The sequence below is a fragment of the Dysidea avara genome, chromosome 3, assembly GCF_963678975.1.
Source record: "Dysidea avara chromosome 3, odDysAvar1.4, whole genome shotgun sequence".
In the NCBI taxonomy this organism is placed as follows: domain Eukaryota; kingdom Metazoa; phylum Porifera; class Demospongiae; order Dictyoceratida; family Dysideidae; genus Dysidea; species Dysidea avara.
This window is the reverse complement of record NC_089274.1, coordinates 540,577-564,436: the sequence shown is the minus strand read 5'-3', so window position 1 is coordinate 564,436 and position 23,860 is coordinate 540,577. Positions and strand designations below refer to the sequence as shown.

The following is a 23,860-nucleotide window of genomic DNA, read 5'->3' as shown; positions in this document are numbered from 1 at the left end:
ATACAGCAAACAAGTGCTTATTTGTTATTAGAATGTTTGCAGTAGTTGCTATCAGCACCATTTTAACATATGTAAATATCCAAAAAGTGGTCACGTGACCAAAAACCCCTTCAAATAGGATTTCCACTACAAAATAAGATGATGCCTCAGCCTTTTTCATTGTTTCAGATGATTTTCATGCAGGCTGATCTTAAGATAAAACAAACAAGTGCTAATATTATTGAACTGTTTATTACTTTCAATATCAGTGCAGTTTTAACTGTAAATACCCAAAAAGTGGTCACATGGCCCACAATCCCATTACAGCTATAAAGTATGTGCTATAACACTACAAGATGTAGAGTCTTCATTGTAAGGCAAGAAAATACATTGTCACTTCGGCCAGCCTATAATATAGTGATTTTCTAATAAGCTGCCCAATTCAACTATTATGATATTTCTGGTCACGTGACCACTTCTGTAAGTTTTTGTGATAAACTTATGTTGATACCCAATACTACAAGCAATCGAATAATAAATTAGCACTTGTTTGCCGCTTTATCTTAAAGGTCAGTCTGTGTGAAAACCACTAGAAACAACAAAAGGAAGCACTGGCCTTCCCATTTTGAGTTGGAAACCCTAAAAAAACCAGAAATTTAGAAGCTAAATCACGCAAGAACCTATAAAAGCAGCTGCAGGTACAGCAATTCATAAAAGTTAAATTCCGTAAATTTTCGTTGCATCTTTTCGATCGTCAAATTTCATCTGTCGAACTACACAAACTTCAGGCAATAATAGTTTTCCCCCTGTAGCTAGCTGTAGTTTATGTAGTTGTACTAGTGTGTTTGATACTCGAGTTACGGGTGACACTCCCATATTTCATCTTTCAGAAACAATTTCAGAAGTAAATTTCAGATCGTTACCTACCCCTCGGAATGGCCGGTATGAATATGAATTTATTCTCCAGCAGTGTGTAGCCACAGCTACTGTTACTCTCTGCTGCCTGAGTGGCCTGCACTTAGTACCATGTATGTTTATTTCCATGATGGACGGTAGTAAAATTTAATAATAAAAATTATTATTCAGTCTCTTACCCACCCGGGCTCGCGCTAATGCGCAAAGGTGCTAAAAGATGAGCCGTACGCTAATTATTTCATGCAACAAAAGCCCAACTGAAATGAGTACCGATACAGGCAAGATAATCACAGGTAAGATAGATAGTAATGGTTCTACTATAATGGCCAGATCATTCCTTATAGTTAAGGGAGCCATTGATCCCGCTCAGTTGGGAATTACCCTAACGCACGAACACTTGCTTGTACATTTTGAAGCAGCACTACAGCCAACTCGCTACCTGGACCGTGATGTAACTGATGTGCAGCTCAAGCTAGAAAATCAGGGAGTCATCCGGCAATACCCGTGAGTTTATAAGGAGGACTTGATAATAATAATAATAATAAACTTTGCAGTGTACATATACCTACATACATACAAGTTGCAGATGTTGGTATGATACAATTGGGACATATGGCAGCACACTGATGGTCCACTGACATCCTGTGTCAGTGGCCGGAAGCTAAATTGTAGCAGTGATTAGCTACAAAGTTTACTTACTAGTCTAAGATTACTTAAAAGGGGGGGAAGTTAACAGTTAAAGGGAGTTGAAGTTAGGTTGGTGAGGGATCTTTGAACACTTTGAGCATGGACATAGAAATGAAAAAGAGCAGGTGTTGTTGGAGGTGAAATTGGCAGTGAAATGATTCCACAGATAATCTAAAAGTTTGGCCTTTATCTTGAGTGATGAATGGTCTTACTGCTCGTACTAGTCTCGCGGCGCCCGACCCTAAAAAGAGGGTCTGGTAAAACCAGGAGCTCATCGAGCTCCTGGTAAAACTGTGTACAAAAAGTTTGGCGCTGCCGGAATGTTGGAAGCTCCAATCAGATCACTCCATTTCAAATTGATTATGTAACGCGTACATTTCAAAAGATTCGCGGCTTACGGTTAATTACATCCGGTGACTCTGCCGCATAAACTCATCGAGAAAACAGCCATACAATTCTGTTGGGTTCGTTTTAATGTTGAATAAATAAAGTAGCACTATTAGGCCAACGAAACTTGATTAGTAGTTTCGCGTCATCGCCCGCATACTGTTTATTTACCCGCATGGAATTTCATTATTGGTAATTTTGATCGAAATACTCTAATAGAGCAGTCACTTTACTTTAATAGAGCAATCAGCTCTAATGGGAAAATCACTTGTTTAGATAGCTGAATATTCTTATATGGATTAGTAACGTACTTTAGCAATTTAATGCAATGTAGATCTCCCTGTTTTTTTGGCAGAAATCTTCATGTTTGGGGTGGGTGTTGTGCTTTTAGAAAATAATGAATAATGAATAATAACCGCCCGCCCGCATCAATTTTTCAAAAATCTGAGCGAGAAACTGGTAATCAAGTTTCATTGGCCTTAGTTTGGTGATGCTGTAAGCGGATCTGGTTGAATGGATGTTGTGACGTAAACAGTGTACTTACGTAACATGTAAAACGTCATCCAATAAACATTCCAGAGCTCAAACTTTTTGTACAGAGTTTCACCAGACCCTCTTTTTAGGGTCGGGCGCCGCGAGACTATGCTCGTACTGTACTGTGCTGTATAGTCTCGCGTGGCCAGACCGCTTTTTCTCCATCACGGCGCTTATCGACTAGAGATTATAAGCGCCGTGACGAAAAAAAAGGGTCTGGCCATGCGAGACTACTGTACACGTGTAAGACTAAATATTTGCCGTTGTAACTCGTGAGTGCATGTTTGTATCACAACCACCATACTTCAGTTGCAATATCATGATACCTCAGTCATGCTGGTATAATAATGAAGTTTGTACAAATTGTACTGAGGCATAGATAATGTACTATATTATCTATGACTGAGGTCACCAGAGTAAAAAAGTATATACAAATCATTCAATAATTGGTCTCAGTAATAGGTACTGGTGTTTTGCTAATTAGTAAATTACGGTGTGCAGAAATCTGATCATGTAATGAAAAGTAAGAGGAATTATATGTTCAAAGTTACGTGAAAATATTCTACAAGGAAGGTACCTGAAGACTGAGGTTGATGTGACTTTCCTGGTAATGTTTATGAAATAAAGTATAAAATTCATTCAGTAATAGATTGTTTAGTTAACCTAGTAGTACCACAGATAGCACGATAAATAGTATCATAGATCCTTTAAGAGAGCGGATTTAGGGGTCCAGGGAAACTTTAAAATGTGGGGGCCCTATTTTCAATAAGGAAAAAGTGCATTATAAGAACAATAGCTACTAGACTATTACTAAAAGCAAACTAAGGCCAACATTTGTAAATACTATGTTTCCTGTCACCCACCAGCATCCAATTTTGTCACCTGCATTGGTAATTATTATTGTAATTGGCATTTATAAATAATTAGAAATATGGAAATTATTTGTAAAATACAGCATTTCAAGAAAAATTATTCAGTCATAATTTGTGTGTCTCCAGCGTTTGTCTATGAAGTCTTAGCACACAAATAATATGATTGTTTATTACTCCCTACAGATATGGTTCATTTCTCTTCACTGAGGCAGCCAGCTGACTATCTGATGCTTGTTTTTGCAGTATTTTGATGATTTCAAAAATAATGAAATTTTAGTTAATAATAATAACCACCCACCTGCACTAGTTGAATGTTCTTTTGGGGCAGGAAGACAAGGAATAGATAAATTTCATAATAAGAAATTTTAAACCGTTGCCCCTAGCAACCTGAATTTTACATTATTTTGCAGGTGTGAATGTCAAAAGAAAAGTATCCAATTTTTTAAAAGGATAGCATATATAGGTGATGAGATATGACATTATAAAGTTTGCAGTTTTCCCATACATTATGGGAAGTGGTAAAGTTGCCCCTTCTGGGCAATCGCATGGATAGCATATGGAAAAACCACAAATTTCAAAGTGTCATATCTCATGATCTATATACTCTATCATTTTAAAATTTGGAGAGGTTAATTGTGAGATTCACACCAACAATAATGTAAATTGAGAAATGACATTAATTGAATTTGTTGTTTCCCACACATTATTTATGTGATTGCCCAGAAGGGGCAACTGTTTCCCCTCTCATAGGTAATGTATGGAAAAATGACAAACTTTAAAATGTCATATCTCATGACCTATATATGCTATCCTTTTAAAATTTGGAGATGTTACTATAGACATTTACTCCTACAACTATTGTAAAATTCAGGTTGCTAGAGGCAACTTTTGTTATGAAATTCATTCATTAATAAACGTTGGCCTTATTGATAAGCTTATATCAAGAGTTCATTATATATATATATACTGAGAAGAGTATCCTACTCTCATATACCCCTGTAGAAGGGCGTATCGTGAAGTTATGACGTAGCACTTCTGAGTTTGCCTGTTTTTCTTTGTATAATTAATGATGTCATTAGTTGAACATGGTATCGATTGAACGTGTGCCTAACAACATCGCTAGCAACCAAATTAACTCCAGCTCTAAGCGTTTCTCACCGAACTACAATCATCATGGGTTAAGACCATTTCGTAGGTGTTTCTTGCTAGGCCATCCGCAAATACGGCTATCCTGAGCGTTGCAAGTGCGAAACGGTGCTAACGATTCTTGCACTTTTATGACTTCCCATATGTCACAAACCACAACATCTTGTTGTTACATCACAACTTCACGATACACAGGGTATATGAGAGTAGGATACTCTCCTCAGTATATATATTATGAACTCTTGCTTATATAATTATATTAACATTTTAGCATGCCAAGCTAGGGGGGCATTAGACCCTCTGAAATTGAATATAAGATAATTTATCACAGTATAACTAAAATGTTTATTGTATTAGACTACAGTGAAACCTGTCTATTCCGGTCACCTTTGGGCCAAAATTTAATGGCCTTATTAAGCAGGTGGCTGCACTAGGCAGGTCACTTTGTACACAAATGACACAGTTAAGGACTTTTATAATGGCCAGTTTAGACAGGTGACCTTATTATACAGTGACCTGATTAGACAGGTTCACTGTATTAGGATATCTCAAACTTGAATTTTATTGCAAACTTTCTGCCAAATACGTACCACCTAGGAAGTTTTAATACCGTATGCCAGACCGATATTAACAGTGACTGTTCTATTAGCTTATGTAAGGTCACAGTATCTATATAATTACTTTATAAGGTATGTTACGAGTATAATGGTTTGTTGCTACCATAGATAATAGACTGAGCACCCTTTGCTTCGAGTGTCTATGCTGCCACTGCTGCACTGCATTGCTATGAATCTTATTGAGCTTGCTGAGGCTTCCCCTGTATCTTTGAGTCTACAGGAAAGACTTTGCACGGTCACATTTGTTTTATTGTGTGGATAATGTAGCTATGGGGAAGCTACTACTGAATAAGGCCCCCTTGGGGCCCCTTACAAAGTTGGGCCTAGGGCTAAATGCTGCGCCTATCAATAAGCGTATTTTCTGTTGGTTGAATGTAATGAATTAGACAGAAAATAAGCTCCCGCATGAATACTATTGGTGGTCACATGAGCCTCTCTCACGTGACATAAAGGTTTATAAGGCTAAGTTAGGTATGATTATTCATTCTACGCCACGTGTTAAGGCTAGTGGGGTACAGTGAAACCTGTCTAATCAGGTCACTGTATAATAAGGTCACCTGTCTAAACTGGCCATTATAAAAGTCCTTAACTGTCATTTGTGTACAAAGTGACCTGCCTAGTGCAGCGACCTGCTTAATAAGGTCAGTAAATTTTGGTTCAAAGGTGACCGGAATAGACAGGTTTCACTGTACTGTTCTTCGAGTTTCCTACGAACCGTAGCGATGTCTCTAGAAGCTGATCAATTTACACAACTGATGAACGCCATCACCGCCACGAAGGATGGCATTGCAAGGGGGTGTCAGTCAGGCTCTTGCTGTAGGTTGATCTGCGACCGCGGTCAAACTCTAAGTCAACGGTCAAGGCCACTAAATAGCTCCTACAGAGGGTCAACGGTCAAGACAATACGGAAGGTTCAAAACCCACAATCGAAAAGTCTACATAGCTATTATCAAGTTTACGGGATTATAAGTAACTCACAAGAAGTAAGGATCTCTAAGAGGATGTTTTAAAGCTCCAACAGGCATTTTGCCGTAATTATAATGATTTTTCTCTCCCAGCTGCTGGTAGCACGCACTAAGAAAATATTATACTAGATTACAAGCGCAAGTGCGTATAGGAAAATAGAGAAATAAGTGCAAGTCAATAGTTCAACAAGAAACACTTAAGTCACAGGTCAAAGACGATAAACGCTGCAAGTCAAGGGTCAAGGTGAAATTTTTCCCAGTCAAGACTTTGACCGTGGTCGCAGATCTACCTACAACGTGAGCCGACGTAACACCCCCTTGCATTGAGGCGAGCGAATTTGACGGCCAAACTGGACAAACTCCAGTGCAAGGTAGAAGCAAGCCGGGCAGCACATCGCAAGAAGTAATGGTGAAGATGAACAAGAAGGCCTATCACTTCAAGAAGAAGGGCAATGAGGCACAGTTCATTTTTAATTCAACAGTGGAGGATCACATCGATGCGGCGAAGAAGATCCTGGGGAAGGTGGCCCCTAACAGTGACGCAGATAAGGCTGCCCTAGAAAAAGCGACCACAGAGCTCGATCAGAGGCCATCAGGGTCCGGCAGAAACACATCCGCATCGCGGACCATTCAGACTTTTTTTTTTTTAAGGGAAAAAGCACAAAATACAGCTACAATACAAACTACTCTACAACTAAACTACAAACACAATTAATTACAACAGCGGTTTGGGGAAAGGAAAATCAGAGTCCTCACACTGCAAAACCCAGTACCGTAAAATCATACGGGCATTGTTCGTCCATAAAGAAACTGAAAGTTGTACGGACTGGGGGGTGGTGGCGGAATACGAAGCCGACGAACTGGCAGACAACTCTGAAGATGAAAAGAAGCTGTACAAGGCTAAAAAAGGAGCGGTACAGCAAAAAGAGGAGAGCCACGTTAGGCAATGGGCCAGTTAGAAAGCGGGGTAAGGCAGAACCGGCCAATAGACCTGTGGATGTACAGCCCAGACTGCCACCCCTGAAGACAAGACCACTGGGCCCTCGTTACACTTGTGGAGAGTATGGCCACCTTGCAAGATCCTGCAACAAATCCCAGCGACCGTATCCTTTTATGAATAAGTCGTATGATGTGTGTCACAATGGGGTAAGGTGCCCTGGTAGTGCAATAGGGTCAAGTGTGCTCAGTATCGAGCAAGGGGCTAGTGGTGATGGTCTGAATAGTCACCTACATGGTGTTGACAAGGCTTACAGACAAGAAAAACCTGTTAACGGAGCATCAGACTATGCTCCTGATAAGGGTGCACCAGGTGTTGATAATACAAAGGCAGAGAAGCCCACTGGTGACCAGGAGGGTCATCCCAACCAAACCAGGTAGCCCAAATAAATATCCTAGCCAAGGGAAAGGTGTAACATGCTCAAGTGAGGCATACTCGACCTCTCCCGAGCCTGACCCATATGAAATTTGGGATTTAGAATTCAGCAGATCCTGGGAGGCTGAGGAACAAGGGGTCACTATTCAACAGATAGTTGATGTCCAGGGACGGCTTAAGGAATGTATTGGGTTTTGGACAGAAGTCCTGCAGGCCCCAGCTACAGTGCTGGGTTGGATACAAAACGGTTATAAGCTTCCCCTGATGTACGCACCAGCTCCATTCGAGCAGCGTAACCATGCCTCAGCTTTTAACCATCAAGAGTTTGTCACTGATAGTGTCAAGGAACTCCTAGCAATAGGTGCATAAGAGAAGTCAAGGAGAAGCCCTTTGTTTGTAGTCCCATATCGGTAGTAACTAACCAGGAGGTAAAAGGTAGACTGGTGCTCAACCTTAGATATTTAAACCAATACTTACGTAAGGACTGGTTCAAGTACGAGGACCTAAGGATTGCCATGCTAATGTTAAACAAAATGATTTCCTATTCAAGTTTGACCTAAAATCTGGATACCACCAACTGGATATATTTGAGCCTTACCAGTCCTACCTTGGGTTTACTTGGGAGTGGAATAATACACAGTCCTATTTTGTATTTATTGTCTTGCCTTTTGGGTTATCCACAGCCTGCTATGCTTTTACAAAGTTATTAAGGCCATTAGTAGGATACTGGAGGGGCCATTGGTTAAGAGTAGTCCTGTACCTGGATGATGGAATAGTGGCCATCGAAGGTCTAGACAAAGCTATCGAAGCTAGCAAGAAGGTAAAGGTAGACCTGGCCAGTGCTTGTCTAATAGCTAATGAGCAAAAATCTCAGTAGGAGCCCGAGCAGAGGTTAATATAGCTGGGTTTTGAGATTAACCTGCGTGAAGGTCAACTTTTCATCCCTCAGACAAAGTTGACAGATACCTGTGAATTACTAAAATCATTATGTCACAAACAAGTTATACCAGCAAGGCTTTTGGCTAGCGTGATTGGTAAAATAGTTTCAATGTCCCTGGCCCTTGGGCCAATTACCCGTCTGATGACTCGTGGCATGTATGCTGTCCTGAATACAAGGGTGTCATGGTGTCAACAGTTGGCATTGTCTGCAGAGGCAAAATCTGAAATGCTGTTCTGGCAGAACAAAATCAACCTGTTCAATGGACAGGACCTATGGCCAAAACCATCAGCAATAAGGGTGGTATACTCAGATGCCAGTAATACGGGGTATGGTGGCTACACTATGGAACATGGTGGTCAAATTGCAAATGGCCAGTGGTCAAAAGAGGAGGCAGCGCAAAGTTCAGCATGGAGGGAATTGAGGGCAGTCAGAATGGTCCTAGAGTCCTTTGAATCTAAATTACAGAACAAAAGGGTGCGTTGGTTTACCGATAACCAAAATGTAGTGAGAATCGTATTAAATGGGAACAAGAAGCCTGCCCTCCAACAAGAGGCCCTGGCAATCTTTGACACCTCAGTAAAGGCAAGAATCCATGTGGAGCCTGAGTGGATCCCCAGGGAAAAGAACCAAATAGCTGACTATATCAGTAGGACGGTTGACCACGGGAACTGGTGGACAAGCTCCCAAACACTATCCTGCATAGTAGAGCAAACTCCACAGTGAAGAAATACCTTGCAGCATACAAACGGTGGAAGAGCTGGGCTAAGAGGTATGGAATGCCAGCAATCCCAGCCAAAGAGCACCATGTTGGCCTTTACTTGCAACATCTTGCTGATACAGTTGGCTCAAAATCGGCAGTGGAGGAAGCATGCAATTCCCTGGCATGAGTACACTCTACTGCAGGCTTAGTCTCTCCATCAGCCTCCCCCTTTGTTAAAGCTATCCTAGAGGGTCTTCAGAGATCTTTGGCTAAACCTGTTGTCAAGAAAGCTCCCATGGCGGTAGCTATGCTGTAGCGGATGGTGGAAGATGCAAAGATGAGTGGCACCCTAATTGATTTAAGGCTTACCACTGCATGCCTGTTATCGTTTGCAGGGTTTTTGAGGTTCAGCGAACTGGTGAATATTCAGCCCTGTGATATCTCTGTCTATGAAGAGTACATGGTGCTACATATTCCACATAGTAAGGGAGACCAGTTGAGAAAAGGAGAGGAAGTAGTGATTGCCAGTTGTGGCTCAGCCACCTGTCCAGTCACAAGCTGGAAGAATACATAAGGAGAACGCAGATCTCATGGAGGGATCAAAGGTTTTTGCTCCGCCCAATATGTAATACCAAGCTGGGGGACAGGTTGCTTGAGTCGGGCAGCATAAGTTACACCTGCCTTCACAGGCTTTTTAAAAATAAACTTAGAAATCTGGGCTATGATCCAAAAGATTTTGGGCTACACAGTATGAGAGTTGGTGGAGCTACCAAGGCAGCTAACGAGGTTATTCAAGTGCCATGGTAGATGGAAATCAGAAAATGTAAAAGATGGATACATAGAGGATTCATTGGAGCACAGATTATCCGTAACCAAACAGCTTGGTTTATAATGTAAAGCTCAGTTTGTAGTACAGTCCTATATTTGTCACCCTAGAGTTGGTTAACAGTTTGAAAAACAGTAGCCCACGTTTGGTGGCGCACAACCCAGTGTTAGTGTGTTGTGGGTGGTAAGGGTAATAGTATGGTGAGGGAGGTGCCCCCTGAAAGGGTCTGGTGAAATGCCTATACCTTTTTTGTCAAGAAATTGAAATCGCCAACTCTGGCAAGTGATGATGGTGTTTTTAACAACTACACAAGAGGTGATGATTTGAGGTGAGCTTTTAGTAAAGTTTGTACTGCAAAGCCATAAATGATGACGCTTATTCATGTCTTGTAATATCTTGTGTAGTATATCACTCGCCAGAGTTGGCGATTTCTTGGACAAAAAAAGGTATACCAGACCCTTTCTTGGGCGCTTATAATCTCTAAACGGTAAATGTCACCCAGGAGGATTGGTTGTGAAGGACATACTATACTTGTTTCTGTCATACTTCTATATCAGCTGAGGCAGGACGAAAGATGTGGCCTTGTTTTTTCACACAAGTTAGGGTCCACTAAACAATCAACTAAGTTATCTTCAATTGAAGCTATTGTCATGTGTAGGGGTAACTGGTAGCACATTTCATCCATCCCTTCTAGTGAAAACAGTGTGAAATACCTTCATACATAATGATTGTTTAGCTGTCGTATTTTGCCATCTTATATCTCACAAGCATTGAGAGGTTGGCCTCTCTTATGATGAGTAGAAGTAGTTGGTGAGTTTGTCATGTATGTTGCATAAAAACCAAGTTCCATGATCTGGAGTACCATACAACAAGTATGCACAAATATGGTGTGGATTGAAGTTTGTTGACCATCTGGCTGAGACCAACATCACCCAATTCAGCAAAGAAAGTTCTCCAAGATCCAAGCAGTTTTGCACACATTAACACCTTTAAGTGTACTGAAGTGTGGAAATGATTGGTCAGAGGAGTAAACTTGTTTATAGACAGTCAACAGATTATTCCACAAAACCAGCCCTTGTGTAATGGTACCCAACATAATTGGCTGGTCTAAACAAGCACTTCTGGGTATAGTAAAAGAACAATTTTGTGGTTGTTAATGTAGAAAATGTTTTAATCAGGCCCATACCTGGGGGAGGGGAGGGAGGGGGGTTCGAGGAGGTTCAGTTGAACCCCCTGTTTTAAACTGCTGAATTGGGTGACGCTAGTCTCAGATGTACTTGGCTCAGAGATGATCAGTCGTGTACAGTGCTCCAGATCATGAAACATTGTTTTCTCATTGATTAGAAACATGTAACGTATATATATATATATATGTATGTGAGAAACTCACCAATGGTATTTCGTGGTAGTTTCTCAAGAGGGATGCTGCCACTCCAGTGTTCTTGTTGATTTGACTTGTTTGTGACCCTTCACAATAGGTATTCAGTGAAGAGTAACCTCACGATCACCTCCCCAGACCTTGTGTGTTCAGAACTACAGTTGTACAAGATTGCTGGTGGTAGTACAATAGTTGACTGTAGCCCAACTAGCCTACGATACAGACCAGATTTGCTTGTGGACATTTCTCAACGTTCTGATGTGAATATTATTTGTGGATGTGGTTACTACGTGGATGCATTCATGTCAGAAGAGACAAAGATGATGACAAAAGAAGAAATGGCAGCAGCCATTATACAGGAGGTACAAGAAGGAATTAAAGGGACCACGTTCCGTAGTGGAGTTATTGGAGAAATTGGTTGTTCCTCACCTCTCACTGACACAGAGACAAGAAGCTTACAAGCCGCAGCCATTGCTCAACGTGTTACTGGTAATAACAGCATGCTTCACATTAGTACATAAACTGACTAGTAAATGAGATCAGTGAGTGGGGACTGAGAGGCTAATCTGTGTTACCATGGGTAGTGTGTCGTGAGGGTACAATCTCTCCCTGCTGTTATTTTTCTCAGGAGTAATGTTATAGTCCCATTATTACTATCTACACAGTTTGTTGTCAGTGACAGCACTGTAAGGATTATTTGAAGTCACCTAAAATTAGTCAAGGCAGTTTAGGGTGGCCCATTCACTGTATATATAGTCATTCAGCTTTTTTGTTGTGAACATTACACATTAGCTGTTATACAGGTGCCCCTTTGATCATTCACCCTGGAAGGAGTCCAGAGTCACCTTTTCAAATATTGAAGGTGCTTGAAGCAGCTGGAGCAGATATCTCTCACACTGTCATGTCACATTTAGACCGTACCATCTTTGACAAGGAGCAACTACTTCAGTTTGCCAAGAGAGGCACTTACCTGGAATATGATTTGTTTGGTATGGAGTGCTCACATTACCAGGTTAGTGGAAGGGAACTCACCATGTAAAATAGACCTATTCTCACCTATTTTTCCTTCCAGCAATTTTTTCCACCTATTATCACTTTAGGTGTAATTGTAGCTTTGCACTTAGAAATGATCAATTAGCTAAGTTTTATACTTGAGCCAAATATAGAGACTGTTCTATTAGGGTATCTCAATCTGTTTTGCTCATTGCTCCCCTCCATGCCAAGAATTTTGCAGCTGAAATCAACATGTCCCTAAAGCTGACCCTGTTCAGTAGGTACAGTGGCTATGTCTCCAGTAAAGGTGTAATTTGATCAAAGGTGAAGCACAAGTCACAATTTTGGTAAACCTAAATATAGCGTTATCCTATGGGATGAAAGTGTTTGGTGTTATTTTGCTTCAAAGGCCCCTCAATAAATGGCCTTGGTCAAAAAATTCAATTATTAAAGTTTTTTTTTATTTTTAGCAAATTTAACCACACCTATACCACCATGTTGTGTGTAGTTTGCAGATGTGGACATGCCAAGTGATGCTCAACGTATTCAAATGATCAAATTCCTAATTGATCAAGGTTATCAACAGAGAGTTATGATGGCACACGATATCCATACTAAGCATCGACTGGTTAGTTGTTACTATGCTATTGTCATGGTGGACCACATCATTGTTTGTTTAGGTCCATTATGGTGGCCATGGATACGGTCACATCTTAAGAAATATTGTACCTAAAATGGTAGACAGGGGCATTGAGAGAGAAGCTGTCATGAATATCCTCACACAGAACTCTAAGGAATGGCTGACATTCATCACACCCACAACCAATTAAATAAATTATTTTGTAATATTAATTAGTTACCGATTATTGTTACATGCAATAATACTTGGTAACAAGTTGGTAAAGCCTCTTCTATCTTCTTTCTATTCTACTCTTCTCAGGACAGTGTTCTTATTATCCAAGCCTCTTCAAATTAAATCATCTGTTTATACCGTCTTCACTTCTTAATATTCAGGCTACTTGAAATTTCTTATACGTCTTCAACTATCTTGACAAATTCTACCCTCTTGACAAGCTTGATAACATTCTTCATTTCTTAAGCATTAACTTGTATGCTACCCTCTTCAGTATTCTTCTATCTTCAAATTACTTCATGCCTTAAGGTAAGAGATACACATGTCAACAAGTGTCTACTATTGCAGTCAGTAATTATTAACATTAACAAGCTAGTTTGTGATGGACACCTTATCTATCATCTACTTGTCTCAGTAGCGATAATGACCACCTAAGCAAGATTAATGAACTCTAATTAATGCACGCCACATGGCTTACGTGGTGAATAGGATGGGGAACGTCGTGGTGCGTCATGTCGTCGATAGTCATCATCATAGCTCCGCCGTGGTTTACTGTAAAAAAAAAAAGAACGATAGAACTATGAAACTACAAGTGCTACCTGCACCCTGGTTTTTGTACCACTTGTGAAATGGCCAATAACCTTACATACGCATTATCTCAATGATGGCAATGTAAGTCTTTGTGGGGCAGGTGCGAAATGTATACTAACACACAAACTTGGAAAATAACACAATGACTCAATACTTTACTTTGAAAACAAAGTTTACAAACCTGTACGACACACACACGCACTAACCTAGTTGGTTTACCCATGTATATTCCCGGAGTAGGTGTGTGTGGTCTCTTTGTGATAGAGTAGTCTACACGCATCCTGCGACCATCTAATTCTTGACCATTTAAACTTTCTTTAGCCTGTGAAGAAAAGACTGAGTAAAGCCCCACTGGTCCTTAGCTACAGATATCTTGATGATTCACACCACTGATATAGTACTTTTAGTTGATCATACACAGTGGCAAGTTTAATGTCCACATTGTACCAACTATAAGGTGACTAAACCCAGTTTACTATACACTTCAGTGACAAATGACTAGTAAACTTATTGTGTAACAAGCACTTACATCTCGTGAGTCCTCTGGATCTTCAAAATAAACAAATCCAAAACCACGAGATCTTCCTGACTACAATAATGCAGTAATAACACACAGTATGTACACAACCCAACTCACTTGGTGGTCATACACAACTGACACATGTTCAATTGGTCCATATTTACTAAACACATCTCTTATCTCATTTTCTCCAGTATACAAGCTCAGTCCAAACACACCCAACACTCTTGATGGATCAGGGTCATACTAATACAAACCTCTAATAATTTACTTCACCACTACTAATAATACCCACCCTATTGCCAATGTGCCTTTTCCTATTGGACATTGGAGAACGACTACGTCTCCGGTGGCGTCTTCTCGGTGGTGAACGTGAATATGAACGGCTATAAGAAATCGCGCCATGTCTCTAATTACAGCGCACCATTACTATACCTTCTGTGATTACGACGCGGAGATCTGCTGTGTGATCGAGAGTGGGAGTATCTTCTGCGGGAACCTGAACGAGAATATCTTTTGCGCGAGCCTGAACGCGAATATCTCCGGGATGAACCAGATCGGCTCCTAGATCTACACCACAAATAAATAACTTTTTAACGCCACATGATTTAGAATGCTTGACAATCACAGTAACATCACTTTACCTTCCTCTAGAATGAGAACGCGACCTGATAAAGACAGGCGTAAAATATAAACAACCATACGATTACAACTTACCTCGACCTAGACCTCCTCTCTGGCGATCTCGAATACTAAAAAACACATAGAATGAAACATTACTCAGGCCATTACCGATAATCCTTACTCTATGATCAGGCGAAGACATGCTGCTTGACTGTCCCTCACGTGAGAATTGCGCATGCGCATAGGTGAAGTGTTCCGGTGAAAGGGAGATGTGGAGAAGACTGGTAACGCGAAACACTTCAGCTAGGTTGCTGTCTTCTTTGAGGCCAGTACAATGGAGCAACTCCTCGAAGACAATTGCTTTCGGTAATTTTCATTTCGTGTGTTCCGCCATTTTTGTATGGTCCGAAGTTGTCACTGACTGCTTGGTACGCTATGCAGGTACCAGGCGATGGGCAAACTCGCAAGCTGCCGCTAAATCAGCAACAGCGGCGGCGACTGGAAACGGTCGAGTAGTGTCTGTAATTGGAGCTGTGGTGGACGTGCAGTTTGACGAGGAATTACCGCCTATTTTGAATGCCCTCGAAGTGAAGGGACGTAGTCCCAAGTTAGTATTGGAAGTAGCCCAACATTTAGGTGAGTCAGATGGTGATTTATACAAGTATATGATAACCAATAATAATGTTTCAATGCAGGAGAGAACACAGTTCGTACAATTGCTATGGATGGGACCGAAGGTCTCGTACGTGGACAAGAAGTTGTTGATACAATGACATCCATCAAAGTACCAGTTGGTCCCAAGACATTGGGGAGAATTATAAATGTAATAGGAGAACCTATTGATGAGAGGGGACCAGTAGAGACTGAGAGGTGATTATAATGTGATGGTATACCCCTCATTACTGTGTGTCTAGCATGTCACCAATCCATCAAGAAGCTCCAGAGTTTGCTGACATGAATGTAGACCAAGAGATTTTGGAGACAGGTATTAAAGTGGTAGATTTGCTAGCACCATACACTAAAGGTGGAAAGATTGGTAAGGAGAGCAGTAATTAGAGAATGTGGATTAGTGACTCATGTACAGGTTTGTTTGGAGGAGCTGGTGTAGGGAAGACAGTGTTGATTATGGAGTTGATCAACAACGTTGCTCTGGCTCATGGAGGATACTCTGTGTTTGCTGGTGTGGGAGAGAGGACTAGAGAAGGTAATGATTTATATCACGAGATGATTACGTCGGGAGTTATTAGTCTTAAAGATGACACCTCCAAGGTTTGTCACTTGCATATATAATAGTTGTAACAGTTTGCGTTGTAGGTAGCACTGGTATATGGGCAAATGAATGAACCCCCAGGAGCTAGGGCTAGAGTAGCTCTTACTGGACTAACTGTAGCAGAGTACTTCAGAGACCAGGAGGGGCAGGATGTATTGTTGTTCATCGATAACATTTTCAGATTTACACAAGCTGGGTCAGAGGTACTTTATGTGTAGAGTGGGCAGTATAACTGTATAGATCACTATTTTTTGCTAAAGTCTGTGGTTTATAGTGTCATTGCACATATTGTATTGTCATAAAAATAAAGAACCCTACCATATTTTAATGGCCGTTATTGCAAGTGTACAGTGGTGTGTGGATATGATGCTAACTAATGATCCGTGTTTCACCTGACTGTCCTATGATTGACATGTTACACACTCTCTGATCCACACTGTACTGTTAATTGGAAGGGAGAAGGGGTTATTGTTACAAACACTTACCCTTGTTGTGTTATAGGTATCTGCCTTGCTGGGACGTATTCCATCAGCTGTGGGTTACCAACCAACCCTAGCTACTGATATGGGTACCATGCAGGAACGTATTACTACCACCAAGAAGGGTTCAATCACCTCTGTACAGGTGACCACTCTTGTTAGTAACTCCCTACCCTGTTTATGTGACCACCCACAGGCCATCTTTGTACCTGCTGATGATCTTACTGATCCAGCTCCTGCTACCACTTTTGCTCATTTGGACGCCATGACAGTTCTATCACGAGCCATCTCAGAATTAGGAATCTATCCAGCTGTGGATCCTCTTGACTCAACATCGCGTATCATGGACCCTAATGTAGTTGGACAAGAACACTACAATATTGCTAGAGGGGTACAAAAAGTGTTACAGGTAGGATATGGGTGTGATGGGCACTATATAGATCTGGGCTGCTCTACAGGATTACAAATCACTTCAAGACATCATAGCCATCCTTGGAATGGATGAATTGTCAGAAGACGACAAGCTCACTGTTACCAGAGCTCGTAAGATGCAGAAGTTTTTATCCCAACCATTCCAAGTAGCAGAAGTGTTCACTGGGTCTAAAGGTGAATTAGTGAAGTTAGAGGTCAGTATAATAACATTGTAATCTTTGTGTGAGTGCACGTTGGACAGGACACCATTAAAGGATTCAAGATGATTTTGAATGGAGAGATGGACCTAATACCAGAAGTAGCTTTCTACATGGTTGGCAATATCGACCAGGTGTACGCCAAGGCTGAGAAGCTAGCTGACAATCAATAGTTATAATATCTAGTCTTATTACAATATTATTATTAAGAAGTGATGAAACTCCATGAGATTGCCTCTTTGTCAGTATTCTTGCATGAGTTAATAGTTAGTTTGTGATCACGGTCCGTGTACAAGCACTGAGCAGTGACAGCATGTAATAATCTACCTGTGGACTGTATAATGACATTAGTTAAACTGTAAATGGGATAGGAGGATGGTCATGAGTACAACCTGGTAGTGATGGTGTCAGTCAAGCTGTTTACAGTGAGTCTTGCTGTGCAGTGACATTTCTTAGCTTCAAGTCAATAACTTGTAGAAAAAAAAAACAAGGATTAGGTCCCATACAGTTTTAAGTGTTGAGCTTACAGTGAGCACACCCAACAGGTCAGCTCACTGCAGGACAAATAGGCCATGGCCAGAAACCTAGACAGTGGCAGATTATAGGATTTTTAAAATGGAGTTCTGAAAAAGGAATTAATGGCTAAAATGAGTGTGTGTGTGTCTGGATGCATGGAGTAAAGGACTGTGGAGGTATACCATCCATGCTACTGAAAAATTGGGTTGCTTGCTATACAATATAGCTACTGAGCTAGTTAGACTGCTATTGGGCAGAAACCATAAACTAGATCCGCCACTGCTGGTTTGACACTACCCACGTGTACTAATGACCAACCTCCTTTATAATGGGTAATTTTTTTTAGAGTGATTTGTAAATAAATAGGATATCAATCCCAAAGAAAATTGTGCCTCAAAAATCTCAGCATAATTACTACCATTATAGTCCGATATTATAATATACCTCATCTTGTATCCACAATTGAGGGAAGTGTCTCTTGTCATTTTCATCTGCTGCATCAACACAATTAACAGCCATTAATCCTCCATCAATGGATGGTTCCATGCACCAGTTGAACTGTCTCAGTTGTTTGCTCTCTGTGTACCGCCATACCTGCTGGGGATGTGTAGGGTGTGGTGTTGATCATGTGACCTCACCTGATCTCTGGAAGTAAGGTCACATGGCTTCATGTCAACTTCATGTTTGTTGTCAAGGTAACGACCAAGAGATGCACATCGTTTAGTGCCAAGGTTACGTAACTACAGAATTATCACACATGATGTTACAACAACACTTTATAGTGCTCACCAATCCTTTGTGTATAAAGCCACTCTTCCAAGACTGTGAAGATTTAGTTGAGGTGGTTGCTCCATTACTAGCAGGTATTTCCAGCTCAGGGTATACATTCTCAAGGTACCAAGCAAACGAACGACACCCTAACTTCTGCCTCAGTGCCTTCCTATCACTGATGTCACCATACTGGTATGACCGGTATGCAGGATTATTCTACAGATTACATGATATACATAGCAGCCCCACCCACTACCTGCATGTTACCTTGTACACAAACTCTTTGTAGTTATCCAGCCACACCTCTGCTACCCTCAGGGTGTTACGGCCCATGGCATCCCCTCCAGGGCTAGTGTACGGTCTGTGACCTCTGAAGATGTGACCAACTCTTGAACAAGGGATGATCTCTATACCTCCACCACACATCCATAACTACATGGACACATCCACAATAATCACAGTCACACCCACAAGGGCTACACCCACACAATACCCTTAAAGAGATTTCAATGTTCTCTCCACCCCAAACATCCATTCCCTCATCATAGGAGCCAATAGCAAAGAAGTACTCTCGATAGATGCTGAACAGTCCTCCAGCCATTGTTGGTGATCTACGACACATCACATGATCACAAGTGATGTCATATGATGTCATACCTGAAGGGTTCTATTTTGCGATGATTATCAGCCCAGGCATGTTCATTGAGGGGATCCCACTTGAATGCAAGTCCCCAATTAAAGCCCCCTTTATTAAGTCCCACCCAGGTATACTCCAAGTTCTTCTGATTAATGATATCAATTACCGGAACAACAGCCTCTTGTGGTCGCTGCTTCAGTCTTGCTAACAGAGGAACTAGCCAATCACGATTCACCTCACAATGACTGTCCAGAAATGTCAACACTTTGCCTTTAGCATGATGAGCACCGATCAACCGGGCTCTGATCAGTCCCTCACGCTTTAATGTTCTGACCACTTTTACCACAGGTAGGTGATCAGCAACATAGCTGTCTAATGGTGCCTTGAGGTCATCTGTTAACAAGATAGTGTGAGATGAAGAAAAGGGGAATATACACACCAAATGTGCTGAAGTCATCAACAAGGATTATCTCATGGATCAATCTAGCAGGTGATCGCTGTAGCACACTATGGACCGTCCTCAGTAATGCTGACAGTGCTTCATTGTGGAAACAAATAACAATACTAGTATTAGGCATACTGGTAACAGCAGGATACGCTTGTCCATAACATCTAATATTGTGAGTAATGTATACAATAGTGACACAATGGCACTTTACTTACAGGGTGTGTCTTGTGTCTGGGATCTCCCTGAAATATCCAAGCTTATCACTAGCATACTGGTTAAAGGCATGTCTGTTAAAACCATCTTTGTCTTCCCGCTCCTCTTGGGCATTGTGAGTCTTCATGGCTTCTTTCCAAGATAACACACCCTTAACATCAATTGGTTTATCACTGATGAACAATGGTGCCTGATTGGTTGACTGTTTCACTACATTAATATCACTAGAATCATCTGTTGTTGTAACTAGTCTATTACTTTCCTTGACAACCCCACCAAAGTTAAACTTGGGCTTTTTCATTTTTAATTGTGGAAGTTTATTGTGTTTGGGAGCAGTGGTTGTCGTCTTTATTGTCTCCTCACTCAAGTCTGTCACAATGGCTGCTGCCTTCCTCATAACATCATGATGTAAATGTGGATACTTCTTCTGATCCATCATCATGTGATCCACTGTCATGTGATCCATTGTCATGTAATTAGCATGACTAGTATCAGTACTGGAGTAGGTAATGTAGATTAGTGCCAATGACCATATTAGGGAGGCTACAAATGCTCCACTAATAAATCCTTTGAACTGCACAGACAGACAAGTAATTATTACACTACAGACTGTATACACTTATACACTTCAACCGAGCAGAAAATCATCTGGTAATTAGTTCTATTAGGCCACTCCAAATAAATTCTGTTTCCTGCCCTGGACTCAGGCATATTTGCATGCGGGTGGGCGGTTCATTTTTATTATTCCATTATAAGATTGTAATTGGCAGCTTTTATTTGCCTGGAACAACCATAAAAGCTGCTTAAGCTTGTTCCTTCAAAATACACACAAATTTGAATTTGTGCTGACTTGATAGCACTGCTGACCTCGCTGCTGACACTGTTACAATTAAGATGGCTTTTACTGAGCCTGTGCAGAATGCAAGAATAATAATGGAAGAATACGGAACAATGGAATATTTAGAGCTAACAGTCACCAGATGCGGACGGTGCACGGGAAACAGAATTTATTTGGAGTGGCCTTACGACCCATGATTGTCCAGAGTATATTTTGCTCAGCTCTGACACATAAGGTCAATGGTATGGGCACACACTCTCTATAAATGCATAACTTACAAACATACACATCACGCTAGTCTTGCATAGCCAGACCGCTTCTTTTCCTTTTAAAGTATGTGCTAGGGGTGGGCAATACAAGTAATAAAATATTGATACCAGAATGTCTGATACTTTGGTATTGAGTATTTTTTAGAAATTTTGATACTTGGTGATCACGTGATATTTTGCATACATTGTACATGCAAAACTTATGTGTTACAGATGCAAACACTAAAAAAATGGAATGTTTCAGCCATTACTGTACTATAATGCAACCCACTGAGAAATTCTCAGCACTGTTAGGGTCCGCAATCCGAAAAATCAACTTCTACAAATCAATCCCCCTACCATTGTGGGATGTTCATTGTAGTATCCCATTGCTTGATCCACCATGAAACCGGAGGGACGATTGTTGTCTTCACAGAAATATCGTTTTCAGTATCTTGCAAGATGCAAAATTTATTTTTAAAATTTCGTTCTCCACACAAAGGACCGGATGAAACTTGCTACTTAGCCAAATCGTATCCAGAGTTGTTGTAGTTGAAAAGTACGCACAGAAATAAGTAAATGATCTGCTGGGTGCCCGGCACAGGGTTGTTTTCTTTGAAAAAACAGACAAAGAGATACGAAGTTTCGAATTCAAACTGCCCTACCACCCAGGGTAAGAGAAGCTAACTCTTCCTCATAGTGTTTCGATACGGTTGGGTGCATAGTCTGTCTATGCTGTTAGTTTGGAAAAGATCTGAGACTTCTCACCATCTGGGTGACGAGCGTCAAATTTTTCTGCAGCATCAAAGAATTGTGTCGCGTTTTCTAGCCATTTCCAGCGTTTCTGCAGCCACAACAATCATCAATTATAAACTAAAACTATGGCAAAAGATGTCCCTGAACGTTTGGTAGTAGCGGTTGTCAATTATTATTTCATCCACGGCTTCCACGCCTCGCTCTAAGCTATGCATCCAGGTAGGCAGCAAAATCGTCCAAATTTTACTTCACCCATCACGCTCCACAGCAGCTTCAAGTTTTCACTAGATTACCTTACATCACCATTATGCTGCAAAACATCCAAAAACAAACCGAAAAAAGCACAAAATCTTTCATTTTTGATTCGAGCTGGGTGGAGCTCCTGGTGAGCTGCTGGTATATTGCACCATATGAAATCACAGAAACACCAACTACTACTACTACCAAACGTTTTGATCCATCCTTTATCATCATTCTAAACAAAATTAAGTGACCAGTGTGTCATCAGAAGTACTGGAAAGCACTTTGGTACCATTGAGAAAATCCCTTGAAATGACGCACGAAATTTTTGACGTTCTTCACCCAGATGGTGAGAAGTCTCAGATCCTTTCCAGACTAACAGCATAGACAGACTATGCATCCAACCTTATCACATCACTATGAGGAAGAGTTGGCTTTTCTTGTCTTGGCTGGTAGGGCAGTTTGAATTCGAAAATTTGTGTTTCGTTTTCTGCTTTTTGAGAGAAAGCAACCCTGTGCCGGGAACCCAGTGAACCATTTGCTTATTACTGTGCGTACTTTTTAACTACATTAACTCTAGATAATACCTAGCTAAGTAGCAAGTTCTATCCTGTTCTTTGTGTGGAGCACGAAATTTTAAAAATAACTTTTGCATCTCACGAAATACTAAAGTCGATATTTCTGTGAAGACAACAATCGTGCCTCCGGTTTCATGGTGGATCCAGCAATGGGATACTACAATGAACAACCCACAATTGTAGGGGGATCGATTTGTAAAAGTTGATTTTTCGGATTGCGGACCCTAGCACTGTGAGATTCACTAATTGGCTACTAAGCACAAAAATCACAAGTACTCAATATCGGTATCAATATCATGACAAAAGTACTTGGAATCGTATCGGAGCAAAATTTTCTAGTATCGCCCACGCCCTAGTATGTGCCCGCCCACACACACAAAAGCGGTCTGGCTACGCGAGACTACCATCATACAGTTGCATCGAAGTTGTCACAGACTTAATTGTGGAAATTACTGGAACCAAATTCCTCTCATTTATAAAGGTGATGGCACTACAGCGTGTGTTGTGTGTGGGCGGTGCACCCACGAGGTTTCATTAACAATGCCTAGGGTAATAGACGAACTACCAACTTACACGACGTACACTCCTATACATCACTGATGATCATCTTGTCCATAACAACATCTGTGGTACTAGTCGATGTGTTCCACCTCAACGTCATAAAACGCCCCTTATAAATTAACACGCTATATATAGGGTTTCCCCTGAAACAGTAGTCTCGCGCCTGGGTATGGCGGAGAGAGGCGAGGAGAAAAGTAAGAAAAAAACAAGAAGTATTACCCATCTGTATGTTCCGTCTTGTTCTTTTGAAGGTGTCAGCTCGACCCTGAGGTGGTCAGAAGATGAGATGGACGAGGACAGTGGAGACGGAGAGGATTATGTGGCGGTGGCCAGTAAGAAATTGAAGACAAACAGTTCAGCACACGTACTCCCTAGATCACAGACAACACGGAGTACGCGGGCTAGACCCCCTACTAGTAAAGGTATACTATAATAGTGTGTTCGTATGTGTGTTTATGTGACAAGCCACGCCCACAGATAAAGACACGCCTTTCTTGCTATTATCAAAGCAAGATCAAGAGAAGTTACACACAATATTGTTTAGCACCATCCACAGTGACTATCTTGACTTGTTAAGGAAGATACTTCAGACTGGTGTGGACATCAACAGCATTAAGAATGAGGTATATATAGGTTAGTCCCATAATATGTGTCATGCTGTGTTAAAATTGCAGGATGGAGCCACTCCCCTTTGGTTGGCAGTTGATTTAGACTGTACAATGGATATGATTACATCAGTAATGACACCAGAACAAGTTGGGATCAAATACAAGGTAT

The 23,860-nt window shown here is 41.1% G+C and overlaps 5 protein-coding genes across 7 annotated transcripts in view; 3 read left to right on the top strand and 2 right to left on the bottom strand.

Moving 5' to 3' along the window:
• The first annotated feature begins 1,072 nt into the window (after positions 1-1,072).
• Positions 1,073-14,077, top strand: LOC136248683 (phosphotriesterase-related protein-like). Its single transcript, XM_066040463.1, has 6 exons — positions 1,073-1,187; positions 1,239-1,398; positions 11,419-11,807; positions 12,122-12,330; positions 12,820-12,939; positions 12,992-14,077. The coding sequence occupies exons 1-6, from the start codon at positions 1,112-1,114 to the stop codon at positions 13,139-13,141; spliced, it is 1,104 nt and encodes a 367-aa protein (XP_065896535.1). The 5' UTR covers positions 1,073-1,111; the 3' UTR covers positions 13,142-14,077.
• On the bottom strand, positions 13,441-15,168 carry LOC136248692 (transformer-2 protein homolog beta-like). Of its 2 annotated transcripts, XM_066040480.1 has the most exons (11): positions 15,081-15,168; positions 14,993-15,027; positions 14,920-14,943; positions 14,711-14,845; positions 14,571-14,661; positions 14,393-14,521; positions 14,285-14,344; positions 13,962-14,077; positions 13,643-13,716; positions 13,555-13,595; positions 13,441-13,467 (listed from the first exon to the last, which is right to left on the bottom strand). In XM_066040480.1, the coding sequence occupies exons 1-10, from the start codon at positions 15,099-15,101 to the stop codon at positions 13,576-13,578; spliced, it is 705 nt and encodes a 234-aa protein (XP_065896552.1). In that variant the 5' UTR covers positions 15,102-15,168; the 3' UTR covers positions 13,441-13,467; positions 13,555-13,575. The 2 variants fall into 2 exon arrangements, with proteins under 2 accessions (XP_065896552.1, XP_065896551.1); XM_066040479.1 differs by having other exon boundaries at positions 13,441-13,595.
• Positions 15,098-17,506, top strand: LOC136248673 (ATP synthase subunit beta, mitochondrial-like). Of its 2 annotated transcripts, XM_066040454.1 has the most exons (10): positions 15,099-15,265; positions 15,341-15,535; positions 15,595-15,769; positions 15,814-15,935; positions 15,984-16,168; positions 16,214-16,372; positions 16,671-16,793; positions 16,845-17,057; positions 17,107-17,274; positions 17,322-17,506. In XM_066040454.1, the coding sequence occupies exons 1-10, from the start codon at positions 15,169-15,171 to the stop codon at positions 17,448-17,450; spliced, it is 1,566 nt and encodes a 521-aa protein (XP_065896526.1). In that variant the 5' UTR covers positions 15,099-15,168; the 3' UTR covers positions 17,451-17,506. The 2 variants fall into 2 exon arrangements, with proteins under 2 accessions (XP_065896525.1, XP_065896526.1); XM_066040453.1 differs by having other exon boundaries at positions 15,098-15,265; positions 16,671-17,057.
• LOC136248664 (polypeptide N-acetylgalactosaminyltransferase 11-like) lies at positions 17,459-23,244 on the bottom strand. The gene is made up of 10 exons (XM_066040440.1): positions 23,096-23,244; positions 19,865-20,436; positions 19,641-19,813; positions 19,222-19,594; positions 19,058-19,175; positions 18,832-18,996; positions 18,583-18,780; positions 18,432-18,533; positions 18,238-18,387; positions 17,459-17,611 (listed from the first exon to the last, which is right to left on the bottom strand). The coding sequence occupies exons 1-10, from the start codon at positions 23,114-23,116 to the stop codon at positions 17,483-17,485; spliced, it is 2,001 nt and encodes a 666-aa protein (XP_065896512.1). The 5' UTR covers positions 23,117-23,244; the 3' UTR covers positions 17,459-17,482.
• LOC136248648 (uncharacterized) overlaps positions 23,174-23,860 on the top strand; it is a 32,023-nt gene continuing 31,336 nt past the window's right edge. Inside the window, exons 1-4 of the mRNA XM_066040413.1 lie at positions 23,174-23,277; positions 23,335-23,505; positions 23,561-23,706; positions 23,758-23,856. Of these exons, the coding sequence (XP_065896485.1) occupies positions 23,253-23,277; positions 23,335-23,505; positions 23,561-23,706; positions 23,758-23,856 (441 nt within the window). The 5' untranslated portion in view covers positions 23,174-23,252. The remainder of the gene's footprint in view (positions 23,278-23,334; positions 23,506-23,560; positions 23,707-23,757; positions 23,857-23,860) is intronic.

Excerpts from the sequence above, each read along its gene's own strand:
- LOC136248683 (XM_066040463.1), top strand. The coding sequence starts at position 1,112 with ATGAGCCGTACGCTAATTATTTCATGCAACAAAAGCCCAACTGAAATG. Across the intron at positions 1,399-11,418 it reads GGAGTCATCCGGCAATACCC|GTATTCAGTGAAGAGTAACC; the intron begins GTGAGTTTATAA and ends CCTTCACAATAG. Across the intron at positions 11,808-12,121 it reads CATTGCTCAACGTGTTACTG|GTGCCCCTTTGATCATTCAC; the intron begins GTAATAACAGCA and ends GCTGTTATACAG.
- LOC136248692 (XM_066040479.1), bottom strand. The coding sequence starts at position 15,101 with ATGTCTTCGCCTGATCATAGA. Across the intron at positions 14,944-14,992 it reads GAGAGGAGGTCTAGGTCGAG|GTCGCGTTCTCATTCTAGAG; the intron begins GTAAGTTGTAAT and ends TGTCTTTATCAG. Across the intron at positions 13,717-13,961 it reads TACATGGGTAAACCAACTAG|TAAACCACGGCGGAGCTATG; the intron begins GTTAGTGCGTGT and ends TTTTTTTTACAG.
- LOC136248673 (XM_066040453.1), top strand. The coding sequence starts at position 15,169 with ATGTGGAGAAGACTGGTAACGCGAAACACTTCAGCTAGGTTGCTGTCT. Across the intron at positions 15,536-15,594 it reads GGAAGTAGCCCAACATTTAG|GAGAGAACACAGTTCGTACA; the intron begins GTGAGTCAGATG and ends GTTTCAATGCAG. Across the intron at positions 17,275-17,321 it reads GTGAATTAGTGAAGTTAGAG|GACACCATTAAAGGATTCAA; the intron begins GTCAGTATAATA and ends CACGTTGGACAG.
- LOC136248664 (XM_066040440.1), bottom strand. The coding sequence starts at position 23,116 with ATGTATAGGAGTGTACGTCGT. Across the intron at positions 19,814-19,864 it reads CCAGACACAAGACACACCCT|ATGTTATGGACAAGCGTATC; the intron begins GTAAGTAAAGTG and ends TCACAATATTAG. Across the intron at positions 18,388-18,431 it reads ACCTTACTTCCAGAGATCAG|GTATGGCGGTACACAGAGAG; the intron begins GTGAGGTCACAT and ends CATCCCCAGCAG.